General features: G+C 55.8%; 1 protein-coding gene across 5 annotated transcripts in view; it reads right to left on the bottom strand.

Annotated features, from left to right (window-relative positions):
- CORO7 (coronin 7) overlaps positions 1 to 20,374 on the bottom strand; it is a 58,732-nt gene that overhangs the window by 25,364 nt on the left and 12,994 nt on the right. For 4 of the 5 annotated variants that reach the window (XM_070568602.1, XM_070568599.1, XM_070568601.1 and 1 more), the window contains exons 7-9: positions 10,617 to 10,667; positions 4,835 to 4,921; positions 4,271 to 4,353 (exon numbers count right to left, since the gene is read on the bottom strand). In XM_070568602.1, the coding sequence (XP_070424703.1) occupies positions 4,271 to 4,353; positions 4,835 to 4,921; positions 10,617 to 10,667 (221 nt within the window). Of the gene's footprint in view, positions 1 to 4,270; positions 4,354 to 4,834; positions 4,922 to 10,616; positions 10,668 to 17,793; positions 18,073 to 20,374 lie in introns of those variants that run through there. The other variant, XM_070568603.1, reaches the window with a different exon arrangement.

The raw sequence follows: 20,374 nt of genomic DNA, 5'->3' as shown, positions 1-20,374 counted from the left end.
TCCCGTTGCCTGTCCACATGGGCTCATGCTGGGAAACCTTGCTCCTGGCCTCCTGCTCCAGCTGCAGAGAAGGGGCCTTGGTGGAGGGGCACACAGATCCTGAACGGTGGGAAGCCTCTGTAGGTAGGGAGGGAGGGGCCGAGCCAGGGCTGTTAGGTGGCCTGGGGACAGGACCAAAGGTCAGGGTCAAGCTTGCGAAGGCCAGGGGCCTTGTGATGCCCCTTTACTCTCTGTACTTGGGATGTGCCTGGTCTTTCCAGAAACCCCGGAAGTGGGAGTGTCCTCCAGGAAGGCCAGAGGCCGAGGTGGAGGCAGGGCCAGGGATGCCGAGTGCAGCTCTGGCCTGGATCGGGGTGCTGGGAGCTTGAGGACAGTGACAGAAACACACCACCTCTTCCTAGGACCCTCCGGGTGGGAGGGGAGGTGGGCCCTGGTGCCTCAGAGAAGCCCTGCAAAGGCTGGAGTGAGCCTCCCCGAGGCCCCATACCCATATGCCTCCACGGGTCATGACCCTTGGCCCCCAGCCTCACCCTGGCGGCAAGGAGGCAGCCCAGCCAGGCCTGGGGAGCAGGCCCTGAGGCCTGGGGCGTTGATGTCAGCGCCGAGTCAGGCCTGGCCACGCGAGGCTCTGGATTCAATTAGCGGCTGCTGAGGGTTCTGGCACGAGAAGGGAGGAGGCGGGCGGTGGGTCACTGTGGGCAGAGGGTGGTGGCAGTGGGCCTGGGTGGGGCCCCTTCTTCCTGAGGCAGTGGCGGCGGCAGCAGCCCAGGTGGATTTCCTGTGGGCCTGGGTCCCATTAGGGGAGCAGCTATGGCGAGGCCTGCCCTCCCCCTCGCTGCCCCATCAAAGGGGCCATTGTGGGCCTTTGGCCACTGCCAAACACGGCGGCTGCTGAATAAATGTTTTCACTGCAAAGCCAAACCTGGCCTAGTAGGACGGCAGGGGATGGGGTGGGGTGGCAAGACCCAAAGAAAGGGGGCTAGCCAGCCCTCCCAGAAAAGGTATTTGAGGTGTGCCTCAGATCAGGGGCCAAGGAATGAAGAGGGCCAGGGGCTGGGTGGGGGACCAAGCCAAGATGCAGCCCCTGCCCAAGACAATCCCAATGGCTCCGGGCCCGGACCAGGGGGACGTGGAGAAATGCCAGCCCCCAACTGCTGGGTCCTCGCTGCCGCAGGCCCTGTGCCATGTGGGCTACAAATCTCCTGCTTCATGCCCAACCACCTTTCTACAGAAGAGAATGGCAGGCTGGGAGAGGTGAGACAGCGGCCTGCTCAAGGCAGGCAGGGACAGGGTCCCAACTCCCTGGTCCAGGATGGGGTTGCCAAGTCATGGGATAGGGCTTGGGCATCTAGGAGAGGGGTGGGGCCATTGTGTGCAGCAGAGGCTACGAGGGGGAGGGAGGTTACCAATCTCCAGGGAATATGCTGGAGTGTGGGGCCAGTGCCTTTGGCTGATGGCTGAGCCTGGGGTTTGGGGTCTGGCAAGGGGTGGACACTTCAGTGTCAGGAAGCAAAGACAGGATCCCAGCCTCCACCCTGCATGGGCTTGCTGCTCAGGGGACCTCAAGAGAGGATGGACTTCTCCAGCCTCAGCTGCCTCTTCTGTAACATGAGGGGAAACATCCCTATCTTCCTGTGGCCCGAAGCCAACATAGCTGACCACTCACCCAGCCCAGAAGCCCCGCACCTGAGACAGGTGGTGTTTCTGCATCTCAGACTGGAGCATGAGCTACTCCTTGAGTGCCAGGCCCTGCTGGTACCCCCACACCTCCACCCTGCGCTGAGCACAAGGCCTGACACACAGGAAGTGAAGGGCGGCCATCTGCAGACCCGCCCCTGAGCCCAGCTTTACCCCGGGCTAGGACCCCGATGCCTTGCTCCTCCTAGCGTGGCTCATCTTCCCTCAGTAAGGTACACTGCACAAATGACAGGGATGAGCAGGGAGGAGGCCACAGGTGGGAGCAGCGACAGAGGCCCCTGGGAGGGGGGGGTCTAGCTCTCCCGGGGAGAGAACGGGGAGGGGCATGTGCCTGACCTCTGACCCCCTGTAGCTCTTACAAGAACATATACTGTTCTGCCCAAATTGAGATGGAAAATCTGTAAAATAGAGGACAGCAAGGGGGTTGTGGTGGAGACCCAGGGCTGTGCCCACAGTTAACACTCCACACACTTTCCATCTTCAGTCCAGTCCACTCGGCAGCCCCCGACACTCCAGGGGGCCAGTGGGGGGTTCTGGCTTCCAAGGAGCCTGGGAGGGCAGGGGATCTGCCACCTCTCAGGCCAGCCTGGAGGCTGACATGCATCCCTAGCATCCACCAGGGATGTAGAGAGCTGGAGAGTCCCCATTCCTCTGTCAAGGGTGTGGGCCTGGTGGGGCAGGGGCCAGAACTAGTGGATGGAGGAGGCGGGACAATGGCCTGGCTGCCCATCTGGGAGTGATTTGAAAAATTCCAGGCCTTGCTGGCCCTGTGAGGCTATTCTTAACTGCTATAATTACAGGGGCAGCCTTGGCCAGTGGCACCGTGGGGTCTGGGCATCGTTAACTCCTCCAGGGGCCATGCTGGGGCTGGGCCCAGGCTGCTCCACGGGGGAGGGGGACCCATCCCAGACCAGGGCGGGCCTGGAAGGCAGGAAGTAGTGGGCGGAGGAGCACTTGATGGCTAGGGCTGCGTCCCTTGGCTTGGCTGGGTCAGCTGCCTCCCTCTGCTGGGGGCCCTGTAGAGAAGGGGTTATCTGGCCTGGGGAATTTGGAGGGTGAGACACCAGCACAGCATCAGGGCCAAGGGAGGGACTGCTGGACATGGAGCCAGGAGGCCCAAGAGCTCCGATTTCTCCAGCACAAGGGGGTCCTAGTGACTCGCTCCTGAACCCCCAAGCGCCCAGAACAGGCAGGAGCCTCACACCCACTGTGTGGTTCTGAGGAAGGCACTGGATCTCCCTCAGCCTTGCCTCTCTCATCTGCAAAATGGGCCTCGCCAGCTCCCCAGCCTCTCCCTGGGCTGTAAGTGAGGATGCCGTGGAGGATCACTGCCACCCTGACCGGCACCTTCTCTGAAAGCTCTCACCCGGGTGACACCCTGGCAGGAGCTCTTACGGTACTCAGCCTTCCCCACCCAAGACATGACCCTCGCTGCTCCCAGGGCTTGAACAGGCCACTGTGCCCACTGAAACTTAGATTCCCCAGTTGCGAAACAGAAGATAAAGGGGCTGGACAGATAGCTAAGGACCAAGGTCCTCTCCCAGCTCTGACCTTTGCAGATCCCTGCCTGAGGGTGGAGGCGGTATCCAGCGAGGCCCTCTGTGAGTCCCGCCGAGCAGAGCTAAGGCTTCAAAATGAGGACTAGGTCCCCATTCCACCTGGCCCAGCCAGGCTGATCCCCCACCCTCCTCAGCTGTGACATGGGGGACCATCACTATAGGCCTCCTGGTGCCTGAGCTGGGTGAGCCTAGGCCATCCTTGCACAGAGCTGGCTTGGCCTGGACCTCATGGGCACTACCACAAACCCTCCTGCACATACTTCTGGGGAGGATGGAAGGATGAGGTACCCTTGTACTCCTAGGCTACCTGGGCACCCCCTGCCCCAGGACAACCAGGGACAGGAGAGTGACTGGGGCTGAGGAGGTCTCACTGAGCTGGTGAATCCAAGGCCTACCTCCCTCTGCCACTCATGTCTCCCAACCTGCCAGCCCTCTGTCCCCATGTCACTTCATGTGACCTCATGTCCGCCCTGCTATCACAGCCTCGGGTCTCCTCGGCCCTCAGCCCCACCAAAACACCCACAGCAAAATCGAGTGCATTCCTGCGTTTCCCACCAATGTGTCTGCCAGGTCACAGTCCCCTCCCCAAATGCCAAAACACACCAGTGTGAGCCCCCAGGCCGGAAGACTTCTCCATAACCACAGGCCCATTCTGCTGCTGGGGCCACATGCGACGGGGTCAGCCGGGCTTACCTGCCCATGTGGGGCTGTCTCGCCTCCCTGCTGGTGAAGCTGCAGGGGGCTTCTGCAGATCAGGCCAAGTGCAGGCTTCTTTTTCAATACACTGAGGCCTAGCTCAGGCTCCCCAACCACTCTGGTGATCAGCCCTCCCAGACAGGAGCTGAGCGGGGCGAGGCTGCTCTGGCTGGATCGGGCCTCCAGCTCTGCAGGAGGCCCCACCACGGCGCATCAGGGGCCCTCACCAGCGGGGCTCATTCACGGACCTGGCCTCGAGACATCATCTGGGTCCTTGACACCCACCCCAGCCTGTCCCAACATGCAGCCACTCCTACCCGGGTGAGGTGTCCAAGGTAAGGGAGGTGAGGGCGCTGGAGAAGTGCCGGGTGTCCCAAAGCTTCACTTCACGCTCACGCATCTGTGAGGAGGGGGCAGAGAGGGCAGAGAAGAGCTCAGGGGGGCCCATCCCTCAGCCCCCAGGGCTCCCGGGGGAACCCAGTGTCTGAGGACACAGCCGGGCAAGGGGGCACTTCCCTGAGGGCAGAGCTTAGAGAGCAGCAGGGTGGGGGGTGAATCAGGCCAGCAAGGGAGGGTTTGGGTTTTTGTGTCCTGCCCCTTTAAGAACTCTTAGGTGACAAGCGACATGGGGCGGCTCCCTCCAAGGACTCTGGACTCTGGTCCCTGGGGGGGGCTACCATGGTTCCCAGGGTCAGGCTTAGCTATTGCAAATGGAATCTGCCAGTTTTCAGCAGCCATTGGTCCCCTGGGGCTCTGAGACCCGGCTGCACACAGGGCCGTATATGGACAGGCCTGGAGCTGGCCGGCGGCCCCCACATCCCAGTGGGCCTCATCCCCACCCTCTTGGTGCGGGTGCCCTGCTCACTCGGGAGGAGCCCTACCTGGTTGAAGCCGGTGGACACAAGGTGCTCCTGGGTGCCTGTCCATGCCAGCCGGCCATCCCTATTGCTCTCGTGGGCCTGTGTGCTCTGGAGGAGGCAAGAGACAGCACTGAGCCACTGGAGCCTCCTAGAGTGGGCCACCCACCTGAGTGCACCCCAGAGGGCAGAAGGGGCCAGGGCAGTGTCCCCCCAGAGGCCAGCTGGAGATGGAGGAAGCCTCATGTCCCTGCTGGATGGATGCCAGCCTCCACCTCGGCTGAGGGAAGCTCTGAGTAAGAGGGTTGCCTCGGCCACCAGGCTTGGGCTCAGTCCCTCCTCCTAAGGGGACTGTCAGGCTGCCTGCTCACCACCAGGCAGCATGTCCTTGCCCCTGCAGGTGTCCTGGAGGAGGCACTCAGCTGTCAGCTATCATCCCCAGGCTCTGGGGACCCCCGTGCCCTCTCAGAACCTCCTTTTACTTGTTTGTGAGCAGGGCTCATGTTGCCCGGGCTGCCTACTTCCCGGGGTCGTTGCGAGGATCAGCTGAGACTACATGTGAGAGGAGCGGGCCTGCTGCAAAGAACCGTGCAAATCAAAGGATTACGACGAGTATTACTGCTGCCTCCTGGCCCTGCCAGGGCTGGGGAGAGGGCCTAGGGCCAAGCTCTGGGGACTGTCCCCAGAGGAGCAGAGGAGTGCCTTCCTCGACATGCGGCAGGGCTGGAGCTGCCAGAAGGAAGGCTCCTTGGGCCCCAGAGGTGGAGAAGCGAGTTCACACCGCTGGTGGGTGGATAGGCGGCCCTGTCCCCCAGGCCCAGGCAGGGGGGAGCCGAGTGGGCCAGAGGAAATGCAAACAGCTCCCTCCCAGTCACCCCGGCCCCTGGAGCCTGAGACGAAAGACCCTGTTACCAAAAATAGCTCACCCCAAACTGTGGCCAGCTTCCTCCAAGCTTCCCACGATCTCCTTGGGAATGAATGAGGGAGGGAGGCAGCCTGCAAGGAGCTGGCCCAGCGCCCCCTCCCCAGCCCGCTGAGGCCGACCCCAGCGTGGGAGACCATTGGAAACAGCTCCATGTCATTCAAGGGGCTTTTCTCACTGCTGCCTTCCTACTCGGCTACAGCCAGCACAGGAAGTCGGGGCTGGAGCCTGAGAACCAGGGTCCTATACGCTTCTCTTCACACAAGAGGGGCTGTGGGGTCGGGGTGAGGGTCAGTCCTACCCCTGTCACCCAAGTCGGTCAGAGGTGTCGCGTGGGCTCTCGCCCTCTCACCGGTGTGCAGATATCCCCTGTGTAAGCAGCAAAGCAGATGGCTCACAAGCACCCGCACACCATTCATTTACTCAACAGACATGCAAGGCTCCCACAGGTCAGGCACTGTGCTAGGATCTCAGATGGGGGGGCCCGCACTTGGGTGAAGCACGGCTACTCAACTGTTTGTTCTTTCATAATAAGAATATTCGAGCTGCACACTATGCTAGGTACTGCGGACAGGGTAAAAACAGAAAAGGTCCCCAAACTCAGAATACCAAGTTGGGAGGCAGATGTGAACCAAACAGAAACAACTGTCACCACACATGATTATGGTGCCATGAAGGAGGAAAGTGGAGGTTCAGGGCGCAAGCCCCAGAGTCAGACTGCCTGGGTGAAAACCCTGCCCTGCCACTAACAGCCTCGTCCCAGGATGAGTTCCTCAACGTCTCGGGGCCTCAGTTTCCTTACCTGCATAAAGAGCAGTGTAACAGGACATACTTTGGACAGCTGTTGCAAGGAGTAAGTGCTAAGGCTGGCCAAGTGCCCAGGGCTGTGTCTGGCATGTGCCCAATAAGCAGGATGACAGGGCACCATAAGAGTGTAATCGAGGGAAGTAGATTTAAGGTGACACTGAGTGAGGACGTGAAGGCTCGGCAGGCGAGAGCCAGGCAGGGCGACCAGCACCTGTGAAGAGTCACGGCCTGGAGAGCAGAGGCCAGCACAGCTGGCAGGTGGGGTGCAGAGGAGGTGGCTGCGCCTGCAGGGCTGTGGGCAGCCTTGGAGTGTTTTCACTCAGAGGCACAGCTTGGGCCTTGGCCTGTGGCTCCCACCTTCCTATTTCACACCTGGAGAAACCAGAGGCCCAGAGAGACAAACCCATCTGCCCCAAGCCTCCCAGCAGGGCCGCTGTTGGCTATTTGAGCCCCTGCCCCCTGTGTGCTGGGCCCACTGTTATCCTTCTCAGTCTGCACAAGACGGACTGGAGGCCAGGACAGGCGAGGAGACAAAACCACAGCTAGAAGGCAGCAGAACCCGGACCAGAAGGCACCCAGGATTTGGGCTGCCCTGCCAGGCACCTCAGGTTTCCAGCAAACATCCTGGTCAAGCTCACATGGGTGGAAGCAGGCTGCCAGGCCCAGGCGGTACTGGGCAGGGCGGCATGGGCTGGCGAGTCCTGCTCACCCTGCAGCTCTCCACCCGCACCTTCTGGTCTCTGAGGGCACCAAGGGCACCAAGGAAGTTGAAACAAGCTAAGAGCTTAGGCTGAACCCCGCGTGCCCGCCGTGGGCACACCCAGCTCAGTTGGCTGGGAGCCTCAGTGAGCACCACGGGTGGGGGAGGGGTGGCCACCGCCCTCCCGACTCCCCTATCCTCAGATCACTGCAGTGATTTTTATTTTCAAAAATGGCAAGTTCTTCTTTGCTAACCTCAGCAGGACTTGGGGAAGAGGAGCCCTCTCTCCAGATCTCCAGATCCGCACTTTCCTGGGGCAGGAGGGAGGCTGCAGCTGGGACTCGGGCATCCTGCTACCCTGATGCCCCAGCCCTTGTCACAGGAGGCTGAGGGGAAGATGCTGGTGGTAATCCTGAGCCTGCAGGCCAGGCCTTGGGCTTTCCCTCTCTCAGGAGAGAGCCTCTATCCCCAGAGGCAGGAGGGCGTGAAGTCCCTCACTCCCTTAGTGTCTCCCCTACACCTGGCCCCAGGAAGAGAACAGGAGGGGCTGAGGCCAGGCAGCGCCTGCCCAGCACAGGGGCGCCAGGAGCAGACACATACCCGGCATTCCAGCTGCGGTGCAGCCAAATCCCCTCTCTGTCACCACGGCAACGCTTCCTGTGTGGTGTGGGGCAGGGCGGCTGGACTAGCAGCCCTGGGCTTCTTCCTTGGATGAGGGGACCTTCTCTGGTGGTAAGACCCCAACCACCCGCCCATGGCCCTCCTCACCAGGCTCAGTTCTGGGCTCCAGATGCTGGCCCCCAAGGCCTGCCTGAGACACGGTGGTGGTGGGAAGGCACAGTCCACACACCTGCCGCCAGAGGTCAGGGGGCTCGTCCCAGGTCCCCTCTGGCCCCTGACAAGGGTGCTGAAGCCTCACCACTCCCTGGAAAACCCCTCAGCTGTGGGCTGCTCCTTCCCTGGCACACTCACAGCTTCAGGGCCTCAGCCACCCCCACCTGGACTCTGGCACCGTGAAGGGACAGCAGAGGGGCCCAGGGACTCTGGAGACAGACACATCGAGCCTGCCTCTGCCACTCAGCTATGTGACCCTGGGGCAGAAATGATCAAAGGGTCAACTTTACGGGATGCTCATGAGGGTGGAAGGAGGTTGTGTGTGCCAAGGACCTGGGATGTAATAAATGGTCATAAATGTAATCTAAAGACAACGTAGGGGTGTGAACAGGAGCCAGCTGCCCAACCATCCCCTGCTTCACACTCAGGTCACCAGAGGCAGGGACCAAGAAAGACAGTGGAGGGAGAACTCCCCAGGCCTCCAGGCTGTGGGGACAGCCATTAGGGCAGGGAAGGCAGAGGTTGGACGGAGGGCAGCGCATCCTTCCCTGACCCCCAGCAACGCCCCGCTCTAGCAATGAAGGAGGATCTCAGGAGAAGGCACTCCCCGAAGGCCTCTCCCCGAGCTGGCCCCTCAGCTCACACCAACCCTGGCCGCCAGCAGCAGTTTCCCTAATAGAAGCCAGGTGTGGGCCAGATGCCCTGGGCGGAAGTGGGGGGCAGGGCCACGCAGAGGGCAGCATTCCAGGCCCCGCTGCCCCCGCACCAGCGGGCCGAGCACAGGCACCGTCCCAGCAGCTGGGAGGGGGTGGGAGCCACCCACGCTCTTCCCAGGTCCCCTTGGCCCAGAAGACCCTTCAGGGGGGCTCCCTCCAGAACCAGATCCTCTCCTTCCCTGTTCTAGGAACTTGCAGCCCCTTGGATGGCAGCCACTCCATCTCCACCTCAGCACCATCACCGTCCTCCCCCGGCTGGAGGAGGAGAGGAAGGAGGAGGGGGAAAGAAAATGTTTCAGCCGGGAGCTGGCCCGAGGTGATGCCCAGTCAGGGCAGGAATGGGGGTGCCACGTGCTGTGCCCAAGGACCCTGGGGAGGAGAGGGCAACCTGAGAAAGCAGGGGGGGACAGGGCCTCAGTCTCCCTCCTTCGAACTGAACCTGTGGCCCCCTTTCTGGGCAAAGCCTTGGAGGTGAGCCACAGAAAGCTACAGGGAAACCGACCACTCACACCCTGAGACTCTAACAGCTACCACTGCCAGCCACAGGGCTGACAGGACCACGGCCAGGGCGGGGCCAAAACCACTTCTGTCTGGGTTGGTTGACATTTCAGGACGGGGCCCCTTTTGGTCTTCAGCCAGTAAGAAGTGGAATTGATTGGACTGTCCTGGGCAAAAAGGTGCAACTGGCTATGTAAAGGGGATCATGTGTGTGCGCACGCATGCAGGCGCGTGTGGGTGTGTGTATAGGCGGAATGAGGCTGGTGGATTACCCTACACTCGGGGTGGGGAACAAGTCCTAGACATGAAGCCAGGGGCATCTGTGATGGACCTGGGGCTTCGCTGGGGAGCTCTTCCTCTGAGCTGGCAGCAGGACCCTCAACTTCACCTTCCTCCGGGAAGTAGGCTCCTCAGCTTCTATAAAAATCTTTTTAAAAATGTAAACCCACTTTCTGCTTAAGACTCTTGTTGGCTTCCCACAGCCCAGGTGACAGGCCTTTCACCATGGCCCTGCCTCCTCTCGCATCCCTCACTCAGATGCCTAGAACAAGCTCCTCCCACCCCGGCCATCTGCATCATTCAGGCCTCAGCTCCGAACCAGCTCCCCAGGGAAGCACTCAACCATCCCAGCAAAAGAAGCCCCCCAAGCAATTACCCTGTATGTCTGTCTTATTCACCACAGAACATTCTGTGCGTGGCATCGAGCTGCTGTCGAATGAATAAATGATTCCCCAGGGGTTCAATGCCTGTAGCATGAACCCAGGGCCTGGCCTCCCTGCTTGGAACTCCAAATAAACTCCACACGCACACCATGCACGACCACAGAACAAACCAAACACGCTCAGTGCCTGGGTCCCATGGGTCTAGCAGGCCCCCCCAGCACGGCCCACAGACCCCAGGCACAGACTGAGGGTCCACTGGCTGTGAGACTGGAGGGGTGCAGAGGACTTTCGGCAATTTTGTGGCTGGCCTCTGCTGACCACGCCAGGAAGGGCGGGTGGGGATGAGGGTCTCAAAGAAGGAGAGGAAGTCAGAATCTCAAATTGGCTTCCTGAAGCCACAGGATGCCTCCACTGAAGGCCTGTGGGCAGCCTGGCTGCACCCACCCTGTGATCAAAGCTGGGCCCTCCCAGGACCCAGAACACACTTTCCAGAAAGAGCTTCCAGCAGTGGGGGTCCACCTCCCAGGTGACTCTTATGTGCCCACTGGGCCTTGGCCAGGGGCATGGGTGTGGCAGAATCTGTCTGCCAGGAGGCTGAGCCTGCCCCTGCCTGCTCCTCCTGGAGCTGCTGGGGCCTCAACCCAGCCCCGCTGCCCACACAACTCACCTGGGAGACCTCGGGCTTCACTCTGGGGTCAAAGATCCGCAGCTGCTTGTCCTGGAAAAGCAGAGAGGGCGAAACAGAACGTGATTAGGGCCAGCAGGGTCCCTGGGGGCCAGCCTGTCTCTCCACCCTCATGTTCTGATGGTCCCACCCCCAACAGACAGGGCTGGTGTCAGGCAGACACCCCTTCCCGGCCCGGTTCCTCCTTCTCCTCGTTTCCTGCTCCAGTCACCCACAATAGAGGACTTAGTGACAAGAGTTCACACGTCCTGGGCACCTGCTATGTGTCAGGCATGTTACATGCATCATCTCCCTCATCTTTCCAACCACCTATGAAATGGCACTATCACCATGACTCCTTCACAGATAGAGAAACTGAGGCCCAGAACCAAACTCTAGGCTACAAGCTGCTTCACATGTGTCCGGCTGTGTGCTAGGCCCAGCCCAGAGGGGCTCATGGGATGACAGCATTTCCACACTTAAAGAACTTGGGGTCTAACCAGGACAACAAGCCTACATGTTCTAACCATCACTCAGCACAAAGTTACTAATTCAGATTACCGAGGGTGGAGATGGGAACAGAGAAAAAAGAAAAAAAGGAACCGTACCAAAATAAAATGTCCATACCTTGTATAACGACTTTATTTCTGTGGAATAATCTCTGTGTGTGTGTGCGCACGCGCGCGCGTGCACTCACGCAAAAACATACATGCATAAAGAACTGGAAAGGGCAGAACCTGGATCTGTTGATTATTTACAGGCTTGGCCATGATAAACTGTTTTCTGCTAAGAGAAAGATGCAGAATAACATGGTGTGGTGTGATCCTACTCTGGTAAAAATACACAAAAATCCCTATATGTCTGACCACATTCCTGTATGTTTTACAAGTTTGCTGAGAAAGAAGAAAGGTCTTGCCCAGCATGGGCCATGTGTTCATGCTCGGTGCCAGGGGTGGGGGAAGATGTGGGGTGATTAGCTTTTCCTTTTTACATCTTAGCACGGCTCCACTTTGTTTCAATCAGCACAGAGTCATAATTTCATATTTTGAAAAACAATGAATCATCAATGAACAACTGGAATTTGAAATTAAAAACACAATTCCATTTACATCAGCACCAAAAGAATTGAAATACTTAGCTACAAACATAACAAAATATGTACAAGATCTATATGAGGGATATTACAAAACTCTGATGAAAAAACTAGATAAATGGAGAGATATTCCATGTTCGTGGATAGGAAGACTCAATGGTGTCAAGATGTCAGTTCTATGGCACTGCTTGGCAAGCCATACTGTGGTAGGCATCCCACAGATAAAGGAGAGGAAGATGGGCATGGATGTTAGCTCAGGGCCAGTCTTCCTCAGCAAAAAGAGGAGGATTGGCAGTAGTTAGCTCAGGGCTGATCTTCCTCAAAAATAAATAAATAAATAAAAATTTAAAAAGAAAAAGATGTCAGTTCTTCCTAAGTTGATCTATAGATTCAATGCAATCCCAGTGACAATTCCAGCAAGTTATTTTTGTGGATACCAACAAACTGATTCTAAAGTTTATTTGGAGAGCCCAAAGACTCAGAAGAGTCAACACAACATTAAAGGAAAAGAACAAAGTTGGAGGATTGATACTACCCGACTTCACCTTAAAGGTGCAGGAATCAAGACAGTGTGGTATTGGCAGAAGGATGGACAAACAGATCAAAGGAACAGAACAGAGAGCCCAGAAATAGACCCCTAGAGATACAGTCAACTGATCTTTGACAAAGGAGCAAAGGCAATACAATGGGGAAAAGACAGACTTTCTGACAAATGGTGCTGGAACAACTGTACATCTACATGCAAAAAAGGGAATCTAGACAGAGCCTTTACACTTTTCACAAAAATCAACTCAAAATGGATCACAGACCTAAATGTAAAATGCAAACCTATAAAAGATAACTCTAGAAGATAACATAAGAGAAAATCTAGGTGACCTTGGTTTTGGCAATGACTTTTTAGATATAACACCAAAAGTATGACCTATGAAAGACAAAAATGATAAGTTGGACTTCATTAAAATTATAAAATTCTGCTCTGCAAAAAACACCGTTAAGAAAATGAAAAGATAAGCCACAGAATGGGAGAAAATATTTGCAAAGCACATCTCTAAGAAAGGACTTGTATCCAAAATACACAAAGAACACTTAAAACTCAAAAACAATGGGGCCGGCCCGGTGGCGCAGTGGTTAAGTTCGCATGTTCTGCTTCGGCAACCAGGGGTTTGCCAGTTAGGATACCGGGTGCAGACATGACACCACTTGGCAAGCCATGCTGTGGTAGGCATCCCACATATAAAGTAGAGGAGGATGGGCATGGATGTTAGTTCAGGGCCAGTCTTCCTCAGCAAAAAGAAGAGGATTGGCAGATGTTAGCTCAGGGCTAATCTTCCTCAAAGAAAAAAAAAAAAGCCCACCTCAAAAACAAGAAAACAAACAACCCAATTAAAAAAATGGGTAAAGACTTGAACAGGGCCAGCCCTGTGGCTGAGTGGTTCAAGTTCCTCACACTCTGCTTCAGGAGCCCAGGGTTCATGGGTTCAGATCCCAGGTGCAGACCTGCTCCACTCATCAGCCATGCTGTGGAGGCATCCCACATACAAAGTAGAGGAAGCTTGGCACAGATGTTAGCTCAGGGCCAATCTTCCTCAGACAAAAAAAGAGGAGGATTGGCAATGGATGTTAGCGCAGGGCAACTCTTCCTCATCAAAAAAAAGACTTGAACAGACACCTCACCAAAGAAGACACATAGATGGAAAATGAACATATGAAAAAACGCTTAACATCATCTCTCAATAGGGAATTGTAAATTAAAACAATAAGCTGCCACTACACACCTATTAGAATGGCTAAAATCCAAAAAACTGACTACACCAAATGCTGACGAGGATGTGGAGCAACAGGCACTCTCACGAATGGGTGATGGGAGTGCAAAATGGTACAGCCACCACTTGGGAAGACAGTTTGGCAGTTTCTTACAAAGTTAAAAATACTCTTACCACATGATCCAGCAATTGCACTCCTAAGTGTTTACCCAAATGAGTTAAAACTTATGTCCATGTAAATGTTTACAGCAGTTTAATCAAAACTGCAAAAAAGTGGAAGCAACCAAGATGTCCCTCAATAGGCAAATGGATACATGGAATTGGTACATTCATACAATGGAATATTACTCAGTGATAAAAAGAAACAGCTAAGACCTAAAACCATAAAACTCCTAGAAGAAAACATAGAGGAAAAGCTTCAAGACATTGGATTTGGTAATGATTCCTTGGATATGACACCAAAAGCAAAAACAGACAAGTGGGACTACATTAAACTTAACTTTTGTTCACCAAGAACACAATCAACACAGTAAAAAAAACAACCTATAGAATGGGAGAGGGGCTGGCCCTGTGGCCGAGTGGTTAAGTTCACACACTCTGCTTCGGCGGCCCAGGGTTTTGCCAGTTCGAATCCTGGGCACAGACATGGCATTGCTCATCAAGCCATGCTGAGGCAGCATCCCACATGCCACAACTAGAAGGACTCACAACTAAAAATACACAACTATGTACCGGGGGAGGGCGGGGGTTGGGGGAGAAAAAAGAAAAATAAAATCTTTAAGAAAAAAAAGAATAGGAGAAAATATTTGCAGATCATATATCTGATAAGGGGTTAATACCCAGAATATATAAAGAACTCATATAACTTAGCAACAAAAAATCAAGTAACCTGATTTTAAAAATACACAAGGGATTTAAATAGACATTTCTCCAAAGATATAACTGGCCAAGAAGCATACGAAAAGATGTTCATCACTAACCCTCAGAGAAACACAAATCAAAACCACAATGAGATATCACCTCACACTCATTAGGATGGCTACTATCAAGAAATCCAGAAAACACCAAGTGCTGGTGAGGATGTGGAGAAGTTGAAACACTTGTACGCCGTAGGTGGGAATGTAAAATGGTGCAGCTGCTGTGGAAAACCATCTGGCAGTTCCTCAAAAAATTAAAAATAGAATGACCATATGATCCAGCAATTCCACTTCTGGGTATATATCCAAAATAACTGAAAACAGGGTCATGAAGAGACATTTGCACACCCATGTTCACAGCAGCATTATTCATAACAGCTTAGAGGTGGAGGAACCCCAAGTGTCCCTTAACAGATGAAAGGATAAGCAAAACGTGGAATGCACGTACACTGGAATGTTCTTCAGTCTGAAAAGTGAAATCTTGCCACGTGCTACAACACGGATGAACCTGGAGGACATTACGCCAAATAAAATAAGCCAGACATGCGGCCAGCCTGGTGGCGTAGCAGTTAAGTGAGCACGTTCCTCTTCTTGGTGGCCCAGGGTTCACCAGTTCGGATCCTGGGTGCAGACATGGCACCGCTTGTCAGCCATGCTGTAGCAGGCATCCCACATATAAAGCAGAGGAAGATGGGCACAAATGTTAGCTCAGGGCCAGTCTTCCTCAGCAAAAAGAGGAGGATTGGCAGCAGATGTTAGCTCAGGGCTAATCTTTCTCAAAAAAAAAAAAAGTCAAATCCATACATACAGAAAGTAGAATGGTAGTTACCAGGGGCTGGAAGGAAGGGGGAAAAGGGGAGTTGTTCAATGGGTATAGAATTTAAGTTCTGGAGATCTGTTTCCCAACAACGTAAACACACAACATTACTGAACTGTGTACTTAGAAATGGTTAAGATGGTAAATTTTATGATATGTGTTTTTTACCACAATAAAAAAAAATAACCATCAGTCCACAAAAAGATGTGGAGGACCCATAAATGCCTATTACTAAGTGAAAGAAGCCAATCTGGAAAGGCTCCATATTGTATGATTCCAACAACACGACATTCAGAAGGGAAATCTCATCGAGACGGCAAAAGGATCAGCGGTTGCCAGTGGTTTTGGAGTGGGAGGGAGGGATGGCGAGGTGAAGCATGGGGCACTTTCGGGGCGGTGAAACCATTCTGCCTGACGCTGTGATGGTGGGCACATGACATCATGCATCTGTGAAAACCCACAAGATGCATAACATCAAGAGTGAACCCTAATGTAAACGATGAGCTTTAGTTAACGTAGAAATATTTGTTTAACTGTAACAAATGCACCGCACCAGGCCAGATGGAGCGGGGAGGGAGGGTACGGGAACTCCTGGTACTATCTGCCCAACGTTTCTGTCTGGCCCCTGCCTGGGTCCTTGGGATGCAGAGATAGCCAACAGTCCCTGCCCAGTGCTGAACTCTGTGACCCAAAGGTGGTTACGGGAAACTTCAGGGAGGAACTTGGACCTGAGCTGTACCTCGAAGGACAAGCAGAGCTTGTGTTGGGAAGGGAAAGGCATTTGAGGGAGGTGGAACAGCTTGAGCAAAGATGCGGAGACAGGAACTTGCTGGCATATGACAGCGAGGGGAAGACAAGGCCATGCGAGGAGAGCGTACAACGGGAACAGAGGTGGCCAGCCTGGAGATGCCTTGAAAGCCAGGTCTCCCCTGGCAGGTCAGTCCCAGGCCTTCCTGACACACCTGGTGGGGTTCCAGGGCTCTTGGGTCAGTCCTGGCAAAGCTTCCCAGCTGCAGTATACTAAGCACCTGGCGCATGCCAGGCAGCACAGGCACAGTCCAGGGATGAGCTCTGAAGCGCCACTCCACTACACAGCCTCAGGCTCAGGAGGAGGCTGGTTAGAGACAGAGATGGGACAGATGAGGCCAGCGAGGGACAGAGGACTGAGACAGGCAAAAAGAACAGTGAGAGAGAGAGAGGAGAGAGAGAAACAGAGAGGGACAGAGAGAGAAAGAGAGGAGAGAGAGAGACAAAGAGAGGATGGAGAGAGAAGCAAAGGGGACAGAGAGAGACAGAAACAGTGAGGGACAGAGAAAGAGAGGGCACAGAGAGAGTTAGACAGAGAGAGGACAAAGAGAGAAAGAGAGAAGACAGAAAGAGACAAAGAGAAACAGTGAAGGACAGAGAGAAAAACAGAGAGAGAAAGAGAGGGGATGAGAGAAAGACAGAGAGAGGACAAAGAGAGAAAGAGAGGGGATGGAGAGAGATAGAGGACAAAGAGAGACAGAGAGGGACAAAGGGGACAACTATAGACAGAGGAAAAACAGCAAGGGACGAGAGAGAACAACTAGAAATAGAGGACAGAGACAGACAGGGCAGCAAGAGACAGAGAGGATAGGGAGAGACAGAGGACGGGCAAGAGAGACTGCCTCCTGGCAGCAAGGGTCACTCTCACCTGAGCGAGAGAGCCGCCGGGAAGAGCCACACAGCCTGGGTTTGAACACCAGCTCCACCACTGACGCGCTCTGTGACCTGGGTAAACCCTGAGCACTCGGAAGGATAGGGATGGTGGCAGCACCTCTCACGGGTCAGAGTCATAGTTCTTGGCACACGGGCGCTCCCTAAAGGCAGCTAGGCCATGAGTGCACGAGCTGGATGTTGGGTTCAGACCAGGGTTCAGACTGGGCACTGGAGGCTGGCCTGGTGCTGATGGGGGCCTGCGGGCCCAGGCGGAGGGGGTGGTATTGCGCGGCCCAGGTACATGTCGGCACTGGGCTCAGAGGCCCAACCGCCCAGGCAGAGTGGGAGCTCAGGGGCCCAAGCCTCCATCTATGAGGCCGGCACGCCCCCTAGCGGCCGCCTGCCTCTTCCCTCCGCCAGAGGAGCTGGGAAGGGAGCAGGAAGGGGCTTCAGTAAGGCCCGGGCCCAGGCCTTGCAGGAGAATCGAGGGTCCTGGGAGGTAGAGCTGCTCCAAGCCAGGATGGGAGTTAGAACCAAGTGGCCAGGGAGGTGCCCAACCAGGAGAGAGATGGTGCCGAGATGAAGGAGGCTCTGAGGGGAAGCAGAGCGTGCCCCACACCTGGCCCAAATCAGGCAGCCTTGTGCGCAAACCCAGAGTCTAGCCCACTGACCACTGGCCAAGAAGGGCTCAGGCTCCCTCCTGCTGAGGGCAGGCCCACCCACCAGCTACCCCTACATAGTCAGGACAAACCCACAGGCACTTCCACCTGGCCTGCAATCACAGGTGGCAGCCTCCCCTCCTGCACCATTCCCTAAGGGTTTCGGTGTTGACTGTACCCACCCAGGATCCCGAGGCACCACCCCTTATGGCAGAGGAGGGTGGCAGTGGACGCAAGACCATGGTGCCTACCCAGGTCTTGGTGATAGGTGATGGTAACATCCTGTGAGAATAGCATCCTCTGCCAGGATGCAGACCCAGATCAGCAGTACCCAGATCAACAGCATTGTACAGGTCCGGGAAGATGTAGGGGTGGCTCTCCTCTCGGCACCACTCCAGTGACCCACTCAAGAAATCTGTGCTTCTCGTCCCCATGACTTTAGGCTCTCTGGGTCTAGAAGGAACAGGAGAGTTCCACTGGACTCTGAGCTGTGTCCACTCACAGTGGCCTGGTCACACTAGCTCTTCCTCCTGAAACACACCAGCAAGCAACAAGTGGAGTCACCACGCCAGCAGGAGGTGGCAGGACACCATGGGGCACTCTGTGACCAATTTTGACAGTAAGTGGGGCTCGACGGCTCAGGGAGGAGGGGCTGGACGACCACACCATGAAACCCCCTCAGTGACCAGGAGGGGGCCAGCCCCGGATGCGAGCCCAAGACCAGCCGCATGGGGGGCTCCTCCCCCTACCTTTCCTCCTGTAAGATTCCAGCCAGACCCTGGAAAAGCTCTCCCCAGGGCGTGAACTTGAGACAAGGAGCAAGCGGTCCCAGCAGCACTGGGGGACTGCAGTGACTGCGGGGCTTGTGGCTCATTGCTCTGTCCCCGGTGCTGAGGGCTCATAGCTGTGCACCCCTCCTGGTACTGGGGCCCACATGTCCGATGACTGGTCAGTATCAGGACAGGGTCTGGCTCCCCTGCCTCAACGTGGGACAGCTCCCTCGAACTTCCTCAATAAACCCTCTGCACACAACCCCCGGACCTGACACCTCCCTCCTGGGATTCCAAGTCCTCAGGTGCTCCACCACCACCCAGGAAGTCACTCTCGCCTCCTTCTCCCCGCCCACGTCCAGTCACCGAGGCCTGGCAGCTGCACTGCTCGCTCACCTGGGGGCTGAACTTCTCCCTACTGTCTCCCCACGTCCCTTCTCGCCCTGCTCCAGAATGCCATCCAACCACATACCCCGCCCCCCCGAACCCCCCCCCCCCCCCCCCACAGTGCCCAAAGCTCTCAGAACAAAAATCTCCTGTGCCTCGTGCCTGGCTCAGCCCACCCTGCCCACCCCTGCCTGCAGCTCCCCCTGCTGGCGCTCCTCACCAGGCTCCCAATTGGCAGGAATCCCTGGGAACCGTCCCTCCGTCCTAATCGATCCCTTTGCAGCCTTGTCAAAACCAGACTCAGCCACGCTGGGGGCTCTGCAGGTTCACACCAGTCCCCAGCTCTGGGGACGGGAGGCGCCTCTGGCTGCACCACTGGAAGCGACACATGTCAAGCCCCCAGACATCCAGGTTGGGGCTGGGGTGGAGGACTGGAGCCAGGAGACACTGGGCAGAGGACGCAAGGCTCAGAGGAGTCACCTCCTGCCAGGTGTCAGCCTAAGGCCGGGGTGGTCAGCAGGGCACCCTCCCTGGGAGGCAGTCCAGCCATGCGGCCTGAGTAAGCTCTAACAGAAGTGGCCCCAGCTTGCCCTGCGCCCTAGGCTTCCTTCCTCCCTCTCAGGCAGGCTGATGTGCGTGAGCGAGGGCCAATGAGAACAGTCTCTGCTCAGAGCAGTCATAGAACGTGGAGGTCACACCTGTCCCCCCACTGAGGATGCTGCCCCCGTCTGCCCAGGGCTGCTCTGTTACTGGTGAAACCACGTACCTTCCTGCCACCCTCCTGTCACAGACCCCATCTGTCACATGGCTCTGATCCCCTCAGGCATCCACTGCAGCTGTGAGGCCGAGCAGCAGCAGGTGGCCCAGAGCCAGGGCCCTGTCACGTGAACTCAGCCCTGTGGGACCAGCACCCCTGAGGCATCCATTTCCAGGTGAGCAGTACAGGCTCAGAGGGTGGGACTGCTCGCCCAGGGGCACACAGGGGACACATGAGTCTCCTCCCAAAGCTCAAACTGAAACCCACAACGTCCACAGGACAGCCCCAGGGGAGCTGCACCTCCCCTCTGGAAAGCCGCTGGTTAAAATGTATCAACCACCCTCAAACTCTCGATGGCCCACAAGTGCTGGCCCGTCCCTGGTAGGGATCCGGGCCCCAGGCCTAGTTCTACAAGTGCTTTTACTAAACATGGCCTCTCCCATCGTTTACCCGTCCGTGGCTGCTGCTTTGTTACAAGGCAGTGCTGACAGAGACGGTGTGGCCTGCAAAACCCAAAGCATTTACTCTCTGGCCCTTTACGGAAGTTTGCCAGCCCCTGCCCTAGGCTAAGAAAGTCACACAGAAGACAAGAGAAAAAATCTCTATACAAATACATTCAAACGCTACAAATGTATAACACAGTGACAAAAAGTGGAAGTAACCCACACATCTGACAACAGGGGCTTGACTGAGTAAACTGGTAAGTCTGTACAACATTTCCTGTGACATCTGTTACATTTTTGATGAACTGGGGAAAATGATTATTATGCTGAACAAAAAAATGCAGGATAGAGTAACAGCGAGTATGACTTCAACACATACAGAAAAAGATGCCTTAGAAAAAGCTCGAGAGAAAGATAGCAAACAGTGACAGGCGCTGTCCCAGGCAGTGGGGGGGGAGGGCGGGGAAGGATGATG

This window comes from Equus przewalskii, chromosome 12, assembly GCF_037783145.1.
Source record: "Equus przewalskii isolate Varuska chromosome 12, EquPr2, whole genome shotgun sequence".
NCBI classification, from domain to species: Eukaryota; Metazoa; Chordata; class Mammalia; order Perissodactyla; family Equidae; genus Equus; species Equus przewalskii.
The sequence above is the reverse complement of the archived record's forward strand: the minus strand, read 5'-3'. Positions and strand labels throughout refer to the sequence as shown.